Below are 18,941 nucleotides of genomic sequence, written 5' to 3'. Positions count from 1 at the left end.
CAGAAAATCAAGCAGCAATCAATTCTACCACCGTGAAACTAGCAAACACGAACAAAAAAGAAAGAGAGGCATTTTCTTTCATTTGCAACTACTGTGGGTCAGGATGATAACACAAAAACTCTGGCTGTGAGCTCCAATATTTTTGTTTTTCAATAATTTAATTTAAACAAATTTTTTTTAATTGTTAAAAAATAAAAATTTTGGAGCTCACAGCCAGAGTTTTTGTGTTATAATCCTGATGGTAACACCAGTAGTGGCCCGCATTATTTGAAATTTATACATTTTACTTATTTTGAACAACTTATAATAAATATATTATAGGTTACAACTTTTGAATGATTATCACCTGATTATCACCTGATTATCATCAACATTTTATCTCACATAAACGCATATTTATAACTATCTGCTTTATTCAAAATACTGAGCCGAAATCACCTGATAATCAGCTGACGTTTTGGCATGATTATCAGCTGATTATCAGCTGATTATCAGTTGATTGTCATCTGATTTTTTTCAGTAGGGTTAGTGACGGACGAACTAGCTGGTGCTCTTACTCTTCGTTTGGCTGACCAGCAGCATGGCTTTGTTAGGGGGAGATCCACGCTCACCAATCTCCTTATCTTTAATGACTTTTTATCAGATGCTCTCGCTGAGCATCGGCAGGTTGACACCTTATACACGGATATGTCTAAGGCTTTTGATAGGATCAATCATTTGAGACTGTTGTCGAAGCTTTGGAACTTTGGCGTGCGTGGGATTCTCCATTAGCTCTTTGCGTCATACCTATCTGGTCGCTCACAGGCGGTCCGTTTTGGAGACTGTATCTCGCCGATTGTTCGTGTTACCTCAGGTGTTTCCCAGGGTTTACACCTGGGACCGCCGTCGTTTTGTCTTTATATTAACGACTTAGTCCTTCGTATCAGAAATTCTCGCATTTTTATGTACGCGGATGACGTAAAATTGTTATCATGTATTGAGTCTCAAACGGATTTGGAATTGCTGCAGTCCGATCTCGATGCCCTGGTGTCCTGGTCTGAGGAGAATGGCCTGCGCTTAAACATTAACAAATGCAATGTCTTATTTTTTCACAGGAGTTCGCGGCCGTTTTACTTTGGCTATGACATTGGCCCCCCCCCCACCCCGGTCGCATTCGACATAGTTGATGTCGTGAAGGACCTTGGAGTCCTTTTTGACACTGCACTCACTTTTGGGCCTCACATCGATTACGTAACTATAGTAATTATAATAATAATACAATAAACTCATACGATATGGACGATATGAGACCCGATAACGAGCCAAAAAAAATTTCACAGAGTTTTCAAGTAACGGAAAATCCGAAACTACACAGCAAATCAGGCGACACCGAAAGCCGAAACAATAGCGGTGATAAGAAATCAGCAAGCCATACTCAGAAGTCGTCGAATTTAATCAAGTAGAATATACTAATAACTAAAGCAGACATAGCAGTAGGGAAATTAAACACGAAAATTTCAACTTTGGGAAAATTGAACATAAAGACAAATGACGATATTATTTGCGACATTCATATTGTCCCCGATAGCCTCCCCACAAATTTTGAGGGTTTGGTAGGTTGCAACATATTAAGCAAATACGGTGAGAGCAGAAATGCCTCTCAAAAATATATGTACATATACAAAATAATGTTTTCCCATTTGAACACGGTAAAAAAAGTAAGCCTGGGGGGACACCAGCACTCGTGTGCAGAATCAGGAAAGCTGAATTATGCCGATACAGCGCATACGCGTGCCATTAGGGCACACAATCGTGCCGAATGAGAGCGGTCTGAGCGAAGCCGATGTAGCACAGACCCGGTGCTGTTTTGGCACCAGTTCTTGTGCTGCGCGCTGCCTCGTTCGCAGCGCGCTCTCTCTGAAGCATGCGCGCGCATAGTGTCACACAAGCATTTTTCCATTCGGTTCGGCGTGTAGCATCAGAGTTCTAGTTGTAGCTTATTATACAGGGTGGGCCATTTTAATCAAATCAGTCTAATAACTCCTAAATTAAGCCATGAACAGAAAAATTGTTCAGATGAAAGTTGTCCAGGATCAAGGGGGACATCTTTTTGTACAATTATTTATCACCTTGAACTCAAATTTCAAGGTCATTTGAAGGTCAAATTTTTTTTTTAAATAGGAACGCCTATTTTTGATAGCAGATTCGGAAAGAACAGGAAATTTTACGTCCGAAACGTCCGAAAGTCAACATCCTCTAAAAGCTCTGGCAGTCGATCTCTGAGCAATGCCAAATAGCTATTCTGGTTAACATTTTGACCGAAAAGATATGGCCCAATCAGGTAACCATTAATGGTCCCACACCACATCATTAAACTCCATCGGTTTTGATGGTTAATAGCCCTGTACCAGTGGGGATTTATAGGTGACCAGTAGTGACTATTGTGCCTATTTAATTGACCATCACTGCGAAATATAGCCTCGTCAGAAAACATAACAAATCTGAAAAAATCTGGATTATTTTGTAAAACTCCTAAAGCCCACTGGCAAAAGTTAATACGCATTAGAAAATGGCGTGGCCTCAGCTCATGAACTAATCTTATGTGGTAATCGTGATAGTGGAGATTATTGAGAATTCTCAATGCTGTTCTTCGTGGTATACCGATTTCTCTTTCAATTTGTCGACTACTAATTTGTGGATTGAGATGAACAGCTGCTAAGGCGGCTATAACATTAGGATCATTTTCGTTGTATGCGTTGACGACGAAGATGTCCATCACGAGCTCTTCGAAGTAATCTGAGTAATGTGTCTTGAGTAGGACGCCTTCTTAGAGGAAAGCATTCAGCGTAGAGTCGTACCGCGGCTCTGGCATTGTTTTGGGTTTCACCTAAGATCATTATCATATCAACAATTTCATTGGATTGATAATCGCCCATGTTGAAAATTTTGTTTATAATAAGAAAAACTATTTTATTTACATTCACTCTTTATTGAAATTGAAACTAAACCAAAATAAGAAAGTGAAAACAAAAAAAGGAGAAATTTTCAAACTGTATAATTTTTAAATCAAATTTGTAACTTCTTATTTTCTTACGTTAAGACATTGTGATTTAAATTGAAGACAGCGTGAGAACAATCGTTACAATTCATATTGGATTAAAGAAATTCAACTTAAAAAAAACATCTAAACTGGAAATGATGCACTTATATTTGTTATAATTGTATTTAAAGGTGTATCACTGATACACCTTTGAACAAAATTATAACAAACATATAATAAGCCACAACTCGAACTCTGATGCTACATGCCGAACCGAATAGAAAAATGCCTTTGTGACACTATGCGCGTACATGTTGCGAACGAGGCAGCGCGTAGAACAAGAACTGGTGCCAAAACAGCACCGGGTCTGTACTCCATCGGCTTCGCTCAGACTGCTTTCATTCGGCACGATTGTGTATCCTAATGGCACGCGTATGCACTGTATTGGCATAATTCAATTTCCTGATTCTGTACACGAGTGCCGGTGTCCTCCCAGGCTCACTCTTTTTTCTGTGAAGAAAGAAGGAAAAAAACAAATATTTCATCTCTGAAGTTATTTAAGTCTGCATCAGTAAAAGACAAAGATTTGCAATTACTTAAAACTTCTGTCACCACATACAGAAGCGATGCTTTATACATATATCGTTACAATATAGCTCACTGTTCCATCAAAATAACCGTACCGCATGTGGAATTAATCGAGCGCATTACAGCGAAGCAATCAAACGACAATATAGTCAATGAGAATGGCTATATTGACAACACTTATGTCATCAACACACGACCACCCGAAAAACCTCCATGGTCCATTCTAAATGGCCGAATATCACCGCTTTTTACGAAGCAGAGGGAGATTTCTGTACGATCTTTTAAGTAAGAATTTTTTCTTTCATTTTCGCGTCCATAGGGCGCGCAATGGCGCTTCAAATATTATTATTATTTAATATGTATCCACCTTTTTTTATCTACTACACTAAAATTAAATACTTGACACACGAATTAAATGGAACCGAAATTTTACATTTAAACACGGGTCGTACGACTCACACGAATAATGTGAGATTTACCGTGTCTAGAATTTACAATATTGTATCCTAACGTAACTATTGTCATTTACACTATACTCAATAATACCCAGAGGCAAAACATTTTTCAAATTAATTGAATGAAATCGCCCTCAAAGTAACAAAAAATCTACATAAAATACACACAGACACGCTAGGCACAGGTTAAACCTTTCATGACATTATTCAAAAGCTAAATCATTATTAGAATTTCACCTTGCAATCATAGTGTGGAAATGTGCAATCCCGAGGGTCCTAAATACTAAAATTATTGAAAGTTTAAGCCACTCCAAACGACACAGCGAACAATCACGCGATAAGACTTGACTTAAGCAAAAAAAAAAATGTAACCAGGGAAGAATGCGGCCGTTTCACGCCACTTAAATACCATGGGCAATAAGTGCTCAGAATTAGATAGCCATTTGCAGTTGCAGTAATACTGCTCGTCCGTGACACGCCAAATACACTTTGGCTAACAATATTTTAGAGAAAATGGTTTTTCTGTGTCTGATTTTGTCCCTCAGTGGTAATCAAGAATATTGATATGTCTGTCTCGGTCTTCCCGAGGCAGGTTTGTGTGGTGAGAAAGGTGAGAAAAAAACTTTTTCTCTGTTCTTCTCAACGTTTCCACGGACAATGCTGTCCTCGTCAAGAGACTGAAGTAAAAATTATATTTATTGTATTTATTTGTATTTATTAAAAACTTGTTGCTGTATAATAATGTATGTATAGTGTGAAATTAAACTTACAATTATGGAGAAAATCGGTACAAAATTTTGTCGAAAAGGCGCTTTCCCGCCGCGCGGCGGGGGGAACGTAGGTGAACAGTGTTTCTCTCTCAGCTGTTCGATTGTAATTCGCGCGAGTCGAAATTTTTGTCGTGTTTATATAGCGCGGAGTAGCGAGAAGAGAGTCGAGAGGTCGTGTTGACAATTTCTTCCGCTTTCTTCCGATGTATGTTTTGTTTTTAGCTGACTTATAAGATGTGTGTATACTGTATTTAGATTTCGTGTGTCTTTCTTCTTATTGATAACGTTTTATTGTAGGTGTATGAGTAGCATTTCGGAAACAAGTCTCTTATTTAAATTGTTCTCTTTGTCTTTAATGTGGTAATTTACAAAATTAAAAGTTTGATTCACATTATTGATGTGTTCTAAATTACAGTATTGTTTAATTTTTTGTCTTCATTTATACGTATACACACATTCCTTTTGGTTTGGCCTACATACGTTGCAGAGCAATCATTGCATTCAAGTTTATAGACAACGTTGTTTTGCAGATCTTTATCTTTCTTGTCTTTGCCTTTTATAATGATGTTTTTCATTTGGCTATTTATTATCGGCACAATTTTGATTTTAAGGGCCTTGAATGTATGGCTGGTCTGCTCGTAGAAACCTTGAATGTAGAGTAGGCTTACAATATTGCGTTTTTCATTACTGCTAATCTGTTGCCTCGACCAAGTGTTTGATGTTATCCTTGACATTCTTTTTCGTATATATTTGTTAACGAAGGCAGGTGGATACTTATAATAACTTACCAGATAAAACCGCCAATGACATACAAAATATACTCATAAAAAAAAAAAATCACACAACACAGGCACAAAACTAAACACACAAAAATAAAAGACACCATTTTTAAGAAAAAATTACAAGGTACTAAAGATTTTATTAAAAATAACAAGAACATCATGTTCACTTTAGCCGATAAAGGCAATGTGACCGTTGCGATGTTAAGATCCGATTACATCGAAAAAATGGAACTACAATTGTTAGACAAAAATATATACACTGAAATAGCGAAAAATCCATTATCAAAAATCCAGAGTAAAGTCAAGAAATTCATGAACAATTGGAACACAAATGGCTTTTTCGGAAAAAATACAATTTAAATTCACACAAACAGACGCTACCTTGCCAAAATGTTATGGACTACCTAAAATTCACAAAAAAGATATCGCTTTACGACATTATCTCAACAATAGGCTCACCTACGTATTTTTTTTTTTGAAAAGCCTCCTCACAATATTACAAAATAGCATTAAAAAACCTGTCTTATACGTAGAAAACAGCTATGATTACATTGAAAAAATTAAAAACATTGCAGTCCCACTGAACCACCGCTTAATCAGCCTCGATGTAAAATCACTCTATAGATAACTCTTAGTAAAATCTTGTTAGCTTGTGAATTACTTATGGAGAATACGTTTTTTCGACGAAAAAGAATGTCAACGATAACATCAAACACATTGTCAAGGCAACAGATTAGCAGTAATAAAAACGCAATATTGTAAGCCTACCCTACATTCAAGATTTCTACGAGCAGACCAGTTATACATTCAAGGCCTTTAACATAAAAACTGTGCCGAAAATAAATAGCCAAATAAAAAACATCATTATAAAAGGCAAAGACAAGAAAGATAAAGATCTAGAGAACAGCTGAGAGAGAAACACTGTTCACCTACGTTCCCCCCGTCACGCAGCGGGGAAGCGCCTTCTCGACAAAATTTTATACCGATTTTCTCCATAATTGTAAGTTTGATTTCACATTGGATATACTTTATTATACACTAACAAGTTCTAATGAATACAATTTTCACTTCAGTCTCCTGATGAGGACGGCATTGTCCGTCGAAACATTGAGAAGAAAAGAGAAAATGTTTTAAAGTTTTATTCTCTCCTTTCTCACCACAAAAACCTGCCTCGGAAAGACCGATACATACAAATCAATCTTCTGCACTTTAGCTAAGTAAGAATATAGAAAAAAAAATGTACTCGCGGCACTCAGCACAATGCACGAGAGAAGCTCGACGCGCGCACACTCGAGCCACGATAAGCACATAGCGCAGCGGTGGACACTATACGTTCAAGTTCTGACGAAAACTACTCTTATTCACATTTTTATTTCTACTTTAGAAATTCGAACTGATATCAGGCTATCTAAAACAAAGAAAATATCACATAATTTTAAATACTCAAAACACTTTATCAAGGTTAGATTGTAATAAATTACGCGCCGCGCTCCACGCAATGCACGCAAGACGCTCGGAAGCACATATACTCGAGCCACAAAATATTACACCGGCAACTGCAAATAACAAAATCAATTTCATACACACACACACACACACACATATATATATATATATATATAATATACTTTTACATACAGCTTAATTATTATTTTCATACCCTGGTAGAAAAGCACCTATTTAAAATGGCCGTAAAGGCAAAAACTGGCTAAGTAAAATGTAAAAAACTGGCCATTTTAAATTTCCTAAAAGTAACTCTTGTGCATTTTTTATAGGTGAGAATTATATTTCATGAAAATATCAATAAATCAATCAATTTTTCGAATGTAAGATACAAAATTATTAATATTTAGGCGTAAACTAAATAATTTGAATAATTGAAACATATGGCAAAGCTCGTACGGCTTGTGTGGACCCTACTGAAAAAAGTCACCTGATTATCACCTGATAATCACCTGATTTTCACCTGATAATCACCTGATTTTCACCTGATAATCACCCGATTTTCACCTGATAATCACCTGATAATCACCTGATAATCACCTGATTTTCACCTGATAATCATGCCCAAACGTCAGGTGATAATCAGCTGATAATCAGCTGATAATCATTTGAAATTTGAATGTTGTAATACACTCTTATCATTATCGATTGTTATTTTTATTTTATATTTGCAAACAGTGGGTAAAATTAAGTTTTACGCACACAGAATACAAAGGTAATACAATTTGTTATTCTGAAAAGCATTTTATTAGTTAAAATAAATTACATTTTTAAGAAGGTAGAAAAAACATTTTTTTTATCATAGTTTTATATGAAAAGGAAATTTAAGCAGTCCTTCTTCTTTTTTTAAGCTTATTTAAATAAATCTTTCACCGTTCATCTCTTATTACAGAAGTAATAACTTCGGTTGAGTTCTTGATCATCAAATCGTGGTCATCATCAGACATATTTTTGTACCTTTTATGTACTTTAAGAAAATCTTTAAATACGCCTGTAAATGTAAATAATAATTAATCATAAATTGACAATGCATATGCACGTGTGCGTGTGCGTGTATGTGATGTGTGTGGGTGCGTGTTCGTGTGCGTGTGCGTGTTTGCGTGCGCGTGTGCGTGTGCATGTGTGCGTGTGCGTGGTGTGCGTGTTCGTGTGCATGTGTGCGTGTGCGTGTGTGCGTGCGCGTATGTGCGTGTGCGTGAGTGCATATGTGCGTGTGTGTGTGAGAGTAATATACGTACTTAAGTATAAGTCCAATTTTCGAGGTGAACAAAGCTTTAGCTCAGCTCCTCTAGGCATGTTTTTTTTTGCTTTTTTTAAATCAAGGCATCGGTATGGTAATATGCTCTTTCTCCAAAGATAACCTGCTAGATCTCTTAAGAAAAGCGTGTATTTAAGGTTCTTCGATAAGCGCCATGAGTCAGTTCCAAAAGTAATATTTTCACCAAGGTAAATCTGAAAAGTCCAGATAATAATTTACATCTTAATTAGAAGTGCTGTGAGCTATTAATACTTATTTTAATATATATAATATTATACATACGTTATCATCATCAACGCTTTCGTATCTCGCATGGTGCACTGCAATATTTGGCTTCATATCAATTTTCTCTTGTATGTGTACAAATATTTACACTCAACTTCCTCATCAGCTTCTGAAAAATGTAGATCATAAATGTTTTGCAAAAATTACATATCAAGTATTAAATATTAAGTAGATAAAAAATATTTAGCTACCACTGCTTGCAGATGATGACTCTCCATCAGATTCATTCGACTCGTCTCGGTCACTTGGTATATTATTTGGATTAGGCGGACTCAAATTTCTGCCATTGTTCCGTGTTTCATTGGCTGGGAAATTAGATGGTGTATTTGGAATAGGCGGACTCAAATTTATGTCATTGTTCTGTTTTTCATTGGCTGGGGAATTAGATGGTGTATTTGGAATAAGCGGACTCAAATTTATGTCATTGTTCTGTATTTCATTGGCTGGCGAATTAGGTGGTGATATCAAATGATTTCTTCCATCATTTTCCTGTGTAATATTAGCTACGACATTTTGCGATGATTCTGAATGACTACTTTTGCCATTTTTCTTTGTATTATCAGCTGGGAAGTTATGTGATGATTCTAAATAACTAGCTTGATTTGTTACATCCTGCAATGATAATTTTTTTGTGTAGCCTGCAAACGAGCAAATCTCTTTCGGACTGCTGATTTTGGTGTTGCACATTGTGAAGATTGTGGCGAATCAGTCTCTGATGGAGAAACTTCTCTCAAACGTGCCAATCTTTTTCGAAATTCTTGTCTTTCTACGGATGATGTTGTAAAGGCATCAGATCCGTTAGGACTATTAAGAGCAGTAGACGAGTTTTTACTTAATGAACGAAGTGTTAAAGTTTGGTTCTGTATACTCTTTAAAGGAGTACAAATTTCTTGTGGCTTTGCAAATGTTTTTCTTGCTTTTTGCGCTGGATGTGCAGTCCGATTATCATGTGCAAGGCTTGAAAGACTTAGATTGCTACTCAACAAAATAGGTTTGGACAATGACATTACATTACTGCAACTATTATTTGCTTCTTCATTTTCTATTGTAACTATAGGATTTGTTTCTGTAACATACCAAATAAGAATTATCTGTGTGAATTAAACAAGTTTATTTGTATTGATTAGCAATATAAAGTTCCATGCAAAAGCTGATTTATAATTATTTACTTTAACGTACCATTTCTTTAATTCGTAGCAGCTACTTTGATAAAATCTGTCAATTGAACAAAACATTCTGTGTTTGTGTACTTAAGTACATCGTTAAACATACTCTGATCTGATTCATCTTCAATAACTAATTCTGAGCGACTACTCATTAACACTTGACTCTTGTATGTTTGTAGAATGCGTTCTGAATTTTGCTTTTGTGAAAATTTTTTACAAATTTGTAGGTTAACCTATAAATACAATGAGATGAAATAATCATTAATTGTAATACAAAAAACTTTCTGAGAGACTATTTTATACTTACAGGGTTACAGTATCCGTCGTTTGTCCCTTTATTGATTCTTCATTGCTAGTAAGTTTTTTTGTGATTATCATTCTTTTAGATTTGTTTGTAAAAAATATATCATGAAAACTTTATCAGTTGTAAATAACAATATTAATTGAGCTTATTTATTATGGATGTTTATCCTGCTGAAAATGAATACATATTTTTTGTACGCATCTTGAGTGCGTACTTAAAACATCTAATTTACATGGTGATACGTATTAAAAATATCTGCTACGACTTTTTTCTCTGAAATATGGTACGCAACAGATGTATTAAAAAATACTATAACATTCTTTGTGACTCGAAAAACAAATATATATAATTTTCAAAACTTTCTTAATAATTTGCCCTACGGATAGAACCTTCTTAACATTGTCATTAATTTATTATGAGTCATTTAGTAATTATATATTACATACCTCCTAAGCATACAATTTGACATTCATATTTGGTGCCATCATCCCATAAAACATGGTATTTATGCTTTGAGTCAAAATCGTCCAAGTCATTAGGTTTAATAGATTGATCATCTCTCTTATTATAGTATATCATTGAAACTGGTTTGCAATAATAGCGAAGCAAATCATCAAAACATAGCAAACTTGCAAAATATTCCATGTTGATAAAGTTTTCTATATGTTTATATACATAAAACACTGCTCATTACTGAACACTTTTTCACGACTTATATTTGTATTTATACTTATTGTAACTGTGGGAAGAGGACGTCTAGGCTGGGCTAGAGACTGGACACTCTTCTCTTGAACAATCACTTTATTCTCTCTCTCTCTCTCCAGCTCGACCGACTCGTGCCGTGGTCTGCGGAACACTACCGGCGTCGGCGCTCGCTCGCAGCATGGCTGCTCTCTCTCTCTCTCTGCAGTCGGGAGGTGCTGCCACCTAACGTGGGGCACCTACAGTACTCCCCCCCGAAAAGGAAAAAAAAAACTGAAAAGTATTTTTATTATTTTGATCGATGAAATTATGACGGAGAGAGATTACAACATTTTTTGTGATTGCGAAGTGTCGGTAGCTGGAGAGCGTTTACAGAAGTTATGATTAAAACTAAAGATATTAGAATCTGAGATTACAATATAACGATTGTGTAAATTCTAATGGTAACAACTCGTGGTATGAACTTATTAATATGAACTTAAAGTATTTACAAAGTCTTTAGTAAAGAGACAGTATTGTCTAACGCTCGTAGACTAACGCCGTGTGTAGCGAGATCTTGGCGAACGTGCGTCGGAACATTGATTCGACAGTTAACAAACTTAAAATCTATTTGTTCGCAGGCGTGAATCGCTCCAGCTAAGTTAGCTAGGTTGATTACTCGATTTCTTTTCTTTCCCCACGTATTGTTTATGAATACTTCAAAGGTTTGTTTAGGACCATCATTAATGAGTGCATTTACAATATGGTGGTTGTAATTCATCCGGATCGATCGTAATTGAGGTAAATTTGAAAGAAGTAACGGATAATTGAAGTCCAATCCTAATAAGTTCAACTCGACTAGGTTTGGCGCATTGTCTATGATGTCTGTAACAAAATCTTTGAAATAGTCGTTGTTTTCGAGATTAAGTGTCCTGAGAGCATTCGTACGCAAGAATACTACTCGAGGAATGATCTCAGTACGGAATACTTTACAAGCTGAATAATTGAAGTTAAATGCTTCAGTGACATTGGACGGAGAGAAAATTGACATAATAAGATCGACTGTATGTCTCTTTCTACCTTGAGAATCTGAGAAATTTAATTCTGCAAGGTGTGTATTGTTTTTTACGAAGTCGAACAGATGTTTGATAGGCACTTCTTGGCAGTTGTTAAACGATAGAGAACGCAGAGAACTGCATTTTTCTCTGGTTAAAAACTTAAGCGATAAATTTTTGTTATTTACAAAGCTCAGCGATTCCAAGTTGGCCACTGTTAGAAATTCGCCGCACCCACCTGGAGTGCTGCCCAACGTGAGTTTGTTTATTGCAAAACTGTCCGAGAGTAAATCGAAAGTTTTCTTAGAGACAGTGACAGCTGATAGGTCCATTTCGCGCAGACGAAGATACTTGTCGGGAATGTGCCTGTGGCTGACGCAGCGCCATAACAATTTGTTAATAAACGGAATTTCTATTATATTGACTGAAGTATTGAATGAAATACTAGTGAATTTGAAGTTATTGACATCCTCAAGCATTCTATTAAGACCATTGGGGTGAGAGTACCGATCGTAACAAGAGTCGAATGGAAGTGCTGTGCCATGGAATTGGGGGTCATCATGGCAAGCTGTGTAAAGATTTAGGAAATTATTGTAAGTAAGATAGTGAGCTAAGCGTTCGATCACATCTCCACACTGTAAAATGTCTACAAGAGGAGTGGCAAGAAGCGTTAATTTGTTGAATGCGGGCTGAGTGCTCGGTAAAGGTTCTTGCTGAGTGAATTGATCGGGTCTCGTTTTGATGTATGAGACTCTACCTCTAGGATCTGTGAAAGTCAGTTCTTTTTTACAAGATTTGATCTGAATAGCGCATGAGGATGACAGCAACTTGCAAGAAATGACCGCGACGGAGCCCTTTCTTGTATTCTTAAGACTATCTATGGAAAAATCGGTGCACCCTTGTGCTGACAAGCATTCGTAGAGCTTTTTCCTAGTAACGCGATACAGGATGTCACGCAGGAAAAGTCGCAATACAGGTTTGTTGTTAACGAACAATTGAGGAACTTTAGCATCTTGGATGACCGGAAAGTTTGACGAACTCGCGTATCTGGAGGTGAGTGCTCGTGTTTCGCGATGTTCGAGGGCTTGCTGAAGGAAGACTTCGAATTGCTCGAGGTCTAAATCAACTCGAAAGCAATCCGCACGCAGCTGCTCATCGGAAGAGGCATTTCTGTATGCCTGCAGCTGTGTTCGAGCTTCTCTGACCTTGTCCATGACTAGACGTTTAAATAATGATTATTAGATAACTTAAATAAGTAAAGAGCTTGAGAGGACTTAGTCGCTACACCCCAGCGCAAATAAGCTTGACTAACGTGAGAAAATTTCTCGTAACGTGTTAACAATGTATACTAAATCTAATTTGTTCTTTGGTTGAGTTTCTGAAACGAACGTTCTGACTTGAGGTTTACGAGCGAAAGAGATTCGTTTCTGAGAAGTCTTGTTTTGTAACAGAATCGAGTCCGAATGCCTATTCCTTTTTAAAATGTTCGGCACGAACTTCGTACGTTTGGGTGTATGAGGTTGTGGGGAAGGAATAGGGTGATCCACCAGATCAGTAGTGAGGGGTGCTGAACGTGTGTCGTCTGCTGGTTGAACGCGGTTGATATCCGTCGGTGAAGGAATCTTGATCGGTTCAGGAGTGGTATTTTCCTTAGTGCCGTCGGGATCATCTTGCAGGATGAACGCGGGCTTCACCCGTTCAATGTTGACTGTTTTGACAGTGCCATCCTTATCTATATTAAAGGTGTGGTTCGCTAGATTGCGCGAAATTATTTTGTGAGGGCCAGTATAGGGCCGCGTCAATGCAGGTTTAATAGGTTTTTCCTGTAACCAGACGTGTGTACAGGTATCTAAACCTTGATGTGTGAATGGCTTGGTAGCTGTCTTGTGATTAACTGGAACTGGTCTCAGTTGTCTCATGTAATCGCGAAATTCGTTGTAGAAGACACGAACGTTCGGCTCTTCGTTGGTGAAGGGAGAGAAATCACCGGGAATTCTCATTGACTTGCCGAAAACTAAATCAGCTGGACTCGCATCGGTGTCTAAACGGATGCGCGTGCGTAGTCCAAGCATGACTGTGGGCAGTAAACGAACCCAGTTTTGGTTGTCTCCGTGGCACATGAGAGCTGACTTGACTGCACTATGTCTAAGTGCTTCTGGTGCTCTTCTTCAGACGTGGAAGCGATAAGAATGTCGTCTAAGTAGACGAAGACAAAGTCTAGGTCTCCCAATGCCGAGTGAATATAACGCTGGAAGGTTTGTGAGGCATTTCGAAAGCCAAAAGTCATAACTAGGAATTCATAAAGTCCAAAAGGTGTAATTATTGCCGTCTTGGGCACATCTTCTGGTGCTACCGGGATTTGATGGTAGGCTTGGCGTAGGTCTAGGGCCGAGAAGATCTTCTTGCCGTGGCAGAAGGTCATGCAATCATGCATGTGCGGAATCGGATAACGATCCGGGACTGTGACTAGATTTAATTTGCGAAAGTCGCCGCAAGGACGCCATTGGTTGTTTTTCTTCAGCGCCATGTGAAGTGGACTGGCCCATGCACTGTTGGAAGGCCGGCAGATGCCCAGCTCGCACCATTTCCGAAATTCCTTCTTCGCTGCCTTGAGCTTCGCTGGAGCGAGAGGACGGGCTCGCTGCAAGACTGGCTGGCCCTTGGTGACAATGTGGTGAAAAACTCCCCTTTTCTTGACCGTTCTGAACTGGTCAGGGCCAAAGACTTGGGGATATTTGTTCACGATGTGTGCGTATTTATGATTCGGAGCCAAAAAGGAAATTTGCACTGGTTGCACTGACTTGACGAAAGCGGGAGCGTGCGTAAACTGATTTCCATCTACCAGTCTCTTGAGCTTGAGATCTGGCAGAAGATGGTAATGCTTCAGGAGATCGGCTCCTATGATAGAATGCGGAACATCCGCTATGGTGAAGTTCCAAGCGATTTTGTAAGGTAGGCCAACGTCCAACTTGCGACGTTTGACGCCATAAATGTTGATAGTGGAGCCATTGACCGCATAGAGCTTGAGGTCAACTGGCTTACCTTGCCAATTGTCTGGCTTGGGGACTACGGAAATGTCCGCGCCGGTGTCTATCAGGAAGACTTCATTTGAGAGATTGTCTCGGTGAGGTTGGACCGGCTGTCAGTCTCCTCGACAGCAGGATTCTTTAGTTTTCCTGTTTGTCCGTTTCTTTTCGCTGCCTTATCTTGTATTCCTGACCGGGGCCACGTTTCCAAGCACACGGCAGCTGACAATTACGCGCTTCCTTGCCAAATTTCCGATGGAAGGTGCAAAAGTTTGTGTTGTTGGAATAGCGCGGCTTGGATTTTGATCTGCCCGAGGTCGAATCGCGTTTATTCTTTGAATTAGTACGCGACCTGTTGTGATGCTTGTCTGGCCTAGAACGACCTTGCTGTTCAGGATTGATTGTCTTCTGAAGTGCAGCTAATAGTGTTCGAAGTTGTCGACCGGGTAGGTGGCAGGCTGGTTATTGTCCTTCAAAGCACTGATGTTGTGTGACTGTTGAAGGATGTCGAAGGCCATATCTGCGCTTTTGACAAGTTCTGCTTCTTCTTTGTAGTTCCAAACCATTAGTCTTATTTGTGCTGGAAGACGGCTTTTCCAGAGCGAAATTACTGTATCTCTGAGCACTCGGTCCTGCGGTAGGCTGAGCAGTTCAGCGAGGAAGTCTGATGATCGCTTACAACCAATTTCCAGACCTTTGAAAAGCCTGTCTAATTGTTGCTCCGGAGTCTCAGCATATTTATCCGTGAGGATTTTTTTTTAGTTCCTCATATTTGCAGCCTCTAACAAGAGTGTTCATCTTGTACTGGAGCTCGTGATGAATGTCTTTACTCAAGCGTGTGCCGACGAAGTTGAATTTGGCTTCGTCGTCATGGACGTTGTGAGTCAAGAACAGATCTTCCAATTGCTTGAACCATCCTTGAGGATCGTGTTTGTGGAAGTTCCAGAATTGTAGATGCTTGGTGCTTGGTGCCGTTGGAAGGCAGTGTCGCTGTCCAAGCATGGAGTTTCCTTGAAACTGATTTCGTTGTTGGAAGTCTGCTCCTGAATTGCTACGTGAAGCAAAAGGCAGGTCAGGCTGAAAGGTGTGACCAGTTGAGGGAATGTTGCCGAAGACGTTGGGCGTCCAGCTGGAAAAACTGTAGCAGGTAGTGCTAGCAGTTGTTGTCGTTGCCAGTGACGAGCTTGCGAATGTCAAGGTCGTTGTCATTACAGCCTTGTTTTCAATGACGTGATCCGTGGGTTGCTTCTGCGACCACGAGGCGAAGCATTCCTCCATGTACCTTTTAAATTCATCCATCTTGCTGTCAATCTTCTGATCGATCGATTCCAGGATTTGGTCGGCATTAGGCGCTCGTCGCTGGCCGTCTGAGGGCCTGTTTTTGTTGGTGGCACCAGTGTAGTTGGTAATGGTGCTAGTGGTGCTTGAGGGCCAGAAGTACGAAGTTGAAGTTGGAAAATTTGATCGCTGGCTCACTCCCCTGAAGTCAAAGCCTCCTGCTATGGTGCCAGGTGGCTGTCGAAAGCCATCTTGAAAGGCGTTTGCCGTACCGTTAGGTTGCAGGCCAAAGCCGGTTGCCATATTCGTTACCTCTACGTAGTCAAAAATCGTGTTTGACGAAGTGCTCGGTAATGAACCCGAATTAACGTGGGTGGTGAGCGATGGAGAGATACTTGGTTGGCTGTCGCTCGTGGTGGCATCCTGAGTGCTTTCGTTGCTGGTACTTGTATTCGTTGTCTTGACTGGAGAGTGGAATAACGACATTTTCCCGGGTCTTCTGAGTGACCTTGAATTACGCGAAATTGGAAGGAAAGTCTTGGGGACTAGCTTGCCCGACCTTATGTTGAGAAATACGTGCACGAGCACGGCTTTATATTTTAAGCATTTTGCTATTAAGGGAAAAACCCCACACCCAGGTAATGCAATAAACCTTTCTCCCGCTGACCGTTTCGAGACGCGCCGTCCCCGGTCCGCGGATTAGGATGTGTCCAGATGTGCAATAAAATGCTTCCGGACCTTTTTTTATATGCAGGCGAAATATGCATCTAAGCTGCAGTCCTCTGCGTGTGCAGCCCTCTGCAGACTGTAGCCCTCAGTTCAGCCCTAGCACTCGACGAGGAAAGACCTCTGTCTCTCGAGTCTGCTCTGCGCCAACATTTTTCTTACAACTTATATTCCTTTTGATATAATAAATACTGATATTTTTACTCTAAAATCGATTGAGTTTATTTTACTTGATAAATTCAATACCTTAATTGTAAGCTAGACTCGTTATCGCTCATAAACGGTGGGGTGCAACGACCAGCCTAACTCTACGTTGAAACAAGCCGTACAAAATTATTAATAGACTAAAGTGTACTCGCAGATACATACATTAGCAAGGCAAAGACTTGTTCAACCGCCAACTAAATTAACTTATTGTTAGGTGCAAATGCAAAGGCTAACGCTACGCTGCGTTGCCAAACGACGTGGCTCTCGGAAAAGACGTGTTGTCCCTCCTGCGTGAACCAACGTCTGGGAGGAGGAAGCAACAGCGTCTGTTTGCGAGGGAGCCTGTTGCTTGAATTTATTTATTATCGTCGTTTGTTTATTTGATAAAAGAGGAAAATGATTGAGATCACAAAGTTCCTAGATAGGAAACGTAAAGTTATGGAATTAAAGTTTGTAACCTGTATATGCCGCGGCGCTGAGTTGACCTTGCGGCGTGTGTAAGAGGACTCTCTCAACTAGAGATGATTGTTGTTCCTTCTGCGTGAACCAACGCCCGGGAGAAGGAAGCAACGTGTCTGCACGTGAGAGGCCTGACGTGCCCTAAGCCTTATGAAACTAAAAGAAGATCACACACTTGTGTTAATTACGCACTCTAAATAAAAAAAAATATATAGATTTACTGAATCTATTTGTTGACGCAACGTATGCGTGACACTTCGACGAACTGTTGCGATTCGCACACACAGTTCTCGGAATCAGAGCCGCTTCGTAACCAAGATGGCGGCTTTGCGGTGAAATTTCGCTCGCGCGCACTAAATTACCTGAGTGTGAGATTTTCGCACGTCTCGCCACACACGAAGCTACAATTCCGCCACTACTGCTGCCGATGAGGAGGTGTTGGTTGGGTGGACAAAAGGCGCCGGTGTCGATGGCTTCACGCAAATCCTTTGTTGTAGAGCGCCAAAGGTCACGGCCTTGACGATGAGAAGGCGCCGGTGACGATGGCTGCACGCAATCCTTTGTTGTAGAGCGCCAAAGGTCACGGCCTTGACGATGAGAAGGCGCCGGTGACGATGGCTTCGCGCAGAAGATTTAGTCCATCGGCGAGGGCTTCCACGTTGTGCAACGTATAGTTGCGGGGAGACTATACGCACCGGCGTGCCTGCGCGCGTATAGCTCAAAATGGCGGCGCGTCGCTAGGACTTGTTGCTGCCGCCCTCGACACGAAAAGACGTGTGTCGAGGAGATCGACTTGGTTGTCGATAGTACTCCGCGTGTGCACCGGCGTGCCAGCATGCACACGGGAGTGTGCGATGTGCGTGAAGAATGACGCAATCGCAAAATGTCTTTGTCCGCGACGTGCGAGACAAAGACTCCGCGGCTGGAGAGACTTGCCGAGATGTGCGTTTCTTCTTCTCGTCGGCGCTCGTTGACTCGTCGTCGAGAAGCCTGCGTCGGGGTCACCAATGTGGAAAGAGGACGTCTAGGCTGGGCTAGAGACTGGACACTCTTCTCTTGAACAATCACTTTATTCTCCCTCTCTCTCCAGCTCGACCGACTCGTGCCGTGGTCTGCGGAACACTACCGGCGTCGGCGCTCACTCGCAGCATGGCTGCTCTCTCTCTCTCTCTCTCTACAGTCGGGAGGTGCTGCCACCTAACGTGGGGCACCTACATAACTACAATAATTATTTTTAATTTTTATATTTTTACATATGAAACTCAAAACTAAGAAAACCTGAATATAATTAGTTATTATTTTAGTACGACGCGAATATACACGTCGTACTAAAGAAAATCGCATCGATAGGAAATTTTAACTTTCTACACTTTTTATTT

General features: G+C 39.9%; 3 protein-coding genes across 3 annotated transcripts in view; all 3 read right to left on the bottom strand.

Annotated features, from left to right (window-relative positions):
• LOC100115126 (troponin C, isoallergen Bla g 6.0101) overlaps positions 1 to 18,941 on the bottom strand; it is a 330,323-nt gene that overhangs the window by 183,655 nt on the left and 127,727 nt on the right. The window lies entirely within an intron of this gene.
• LOC116416439 (AAC-rich mRNA clone AAC11 protein-like) lies at positions 8,017 to 9,716 on the bottom strand. Its single transcript, XM_031925116.1, has 4 exons — positions 8,852 to 9,716; positions 8,658 to 8,769; positions 8,356 to 8,569; positions 8,017 to 8,108 (listed from the first exon to the last, which is right to left on the bottom strand). Exons 1-2 carry the CDS (start codon positions 9,345 to 9,347, stop codon positions 8,711 to 8,713), a joined length of 555 nt encoding a protein of 184 aa, XP_031780976.1. The 5' UTR covers positions 9,348 to 9,716; the 3' UTR covers positions 8,017 to 8,108; positions 8,356 to 8,569; positions 8,658 to 8,710.
• On the bottom strand, positions 11,292 to 18,110 carry LOC116416438. The gene is made up of 3 exons (XM_031925115.1): positions 17,925 to 18,110; positions 17,562 to 17,718; positions 11,292 to 13,082 (listed from the first exon to the last, which is right to left on the bottom strand). The coding sequence occupies exon 3, from the start codon at positions 13,078 to 13,080 to the stop codon at positions 11,320 to 11,322; it is 1,761 nt and encodes a 586-aa protein (XP_031780975.1). The 5' UTR covers positions 13,081 to 13,082; positions 17,562 to 17,718; positions 17,925 to 18,110; the 3' UTR covers positions 11,292 to 11,319.

The sequence above is a fragment of the Nasonia vitripennis genome, assembly GCF_009193385.2.
Source record: "Nasonia vitripennis strain AsymCx chromosome 2 unlocalized genomic scaffold, Nvit_psr_1.1 chr2_random0005, whole genome shotgun sequence".
NCBI classification, from domain to species: Eukaryota; Metazoa; Arthropoda; class Insecta; order Hymenoptera; family Pteromalidae; genus Nasonia; species Nasonia vitripennis.
This window is presented reverse-complemented; position numbering and strand designations above follow the sequence as displayed.

What these genes read in the sequence shown, in the direction of transcription:
- LOC116416439 (XM_031925116.1), bottom strand. Translation starts at nt 9,347, where the DNA reads ATGTGCAACACCAAAATCAGCAGTCCGAAAGAGATTTGCTCGTTTGCA. An exon ending in GTCATCATCTGCAAGCAGTG is followed by an intron (nt 8,770 to 8,851) that starts GTAGCTAAATAT and finishes TACATTTTTCAG; the next exon opens with AAGCTGATGAGGAAGTTGAG.
- LOC116416438 (XM_031925115.1), bottom strand. Translation starts at nt 13,080, where the DNA reads ATGGACAAGGTCAGAGAAGCTCGAACACAGCTGCAGGCATACAGAAAT.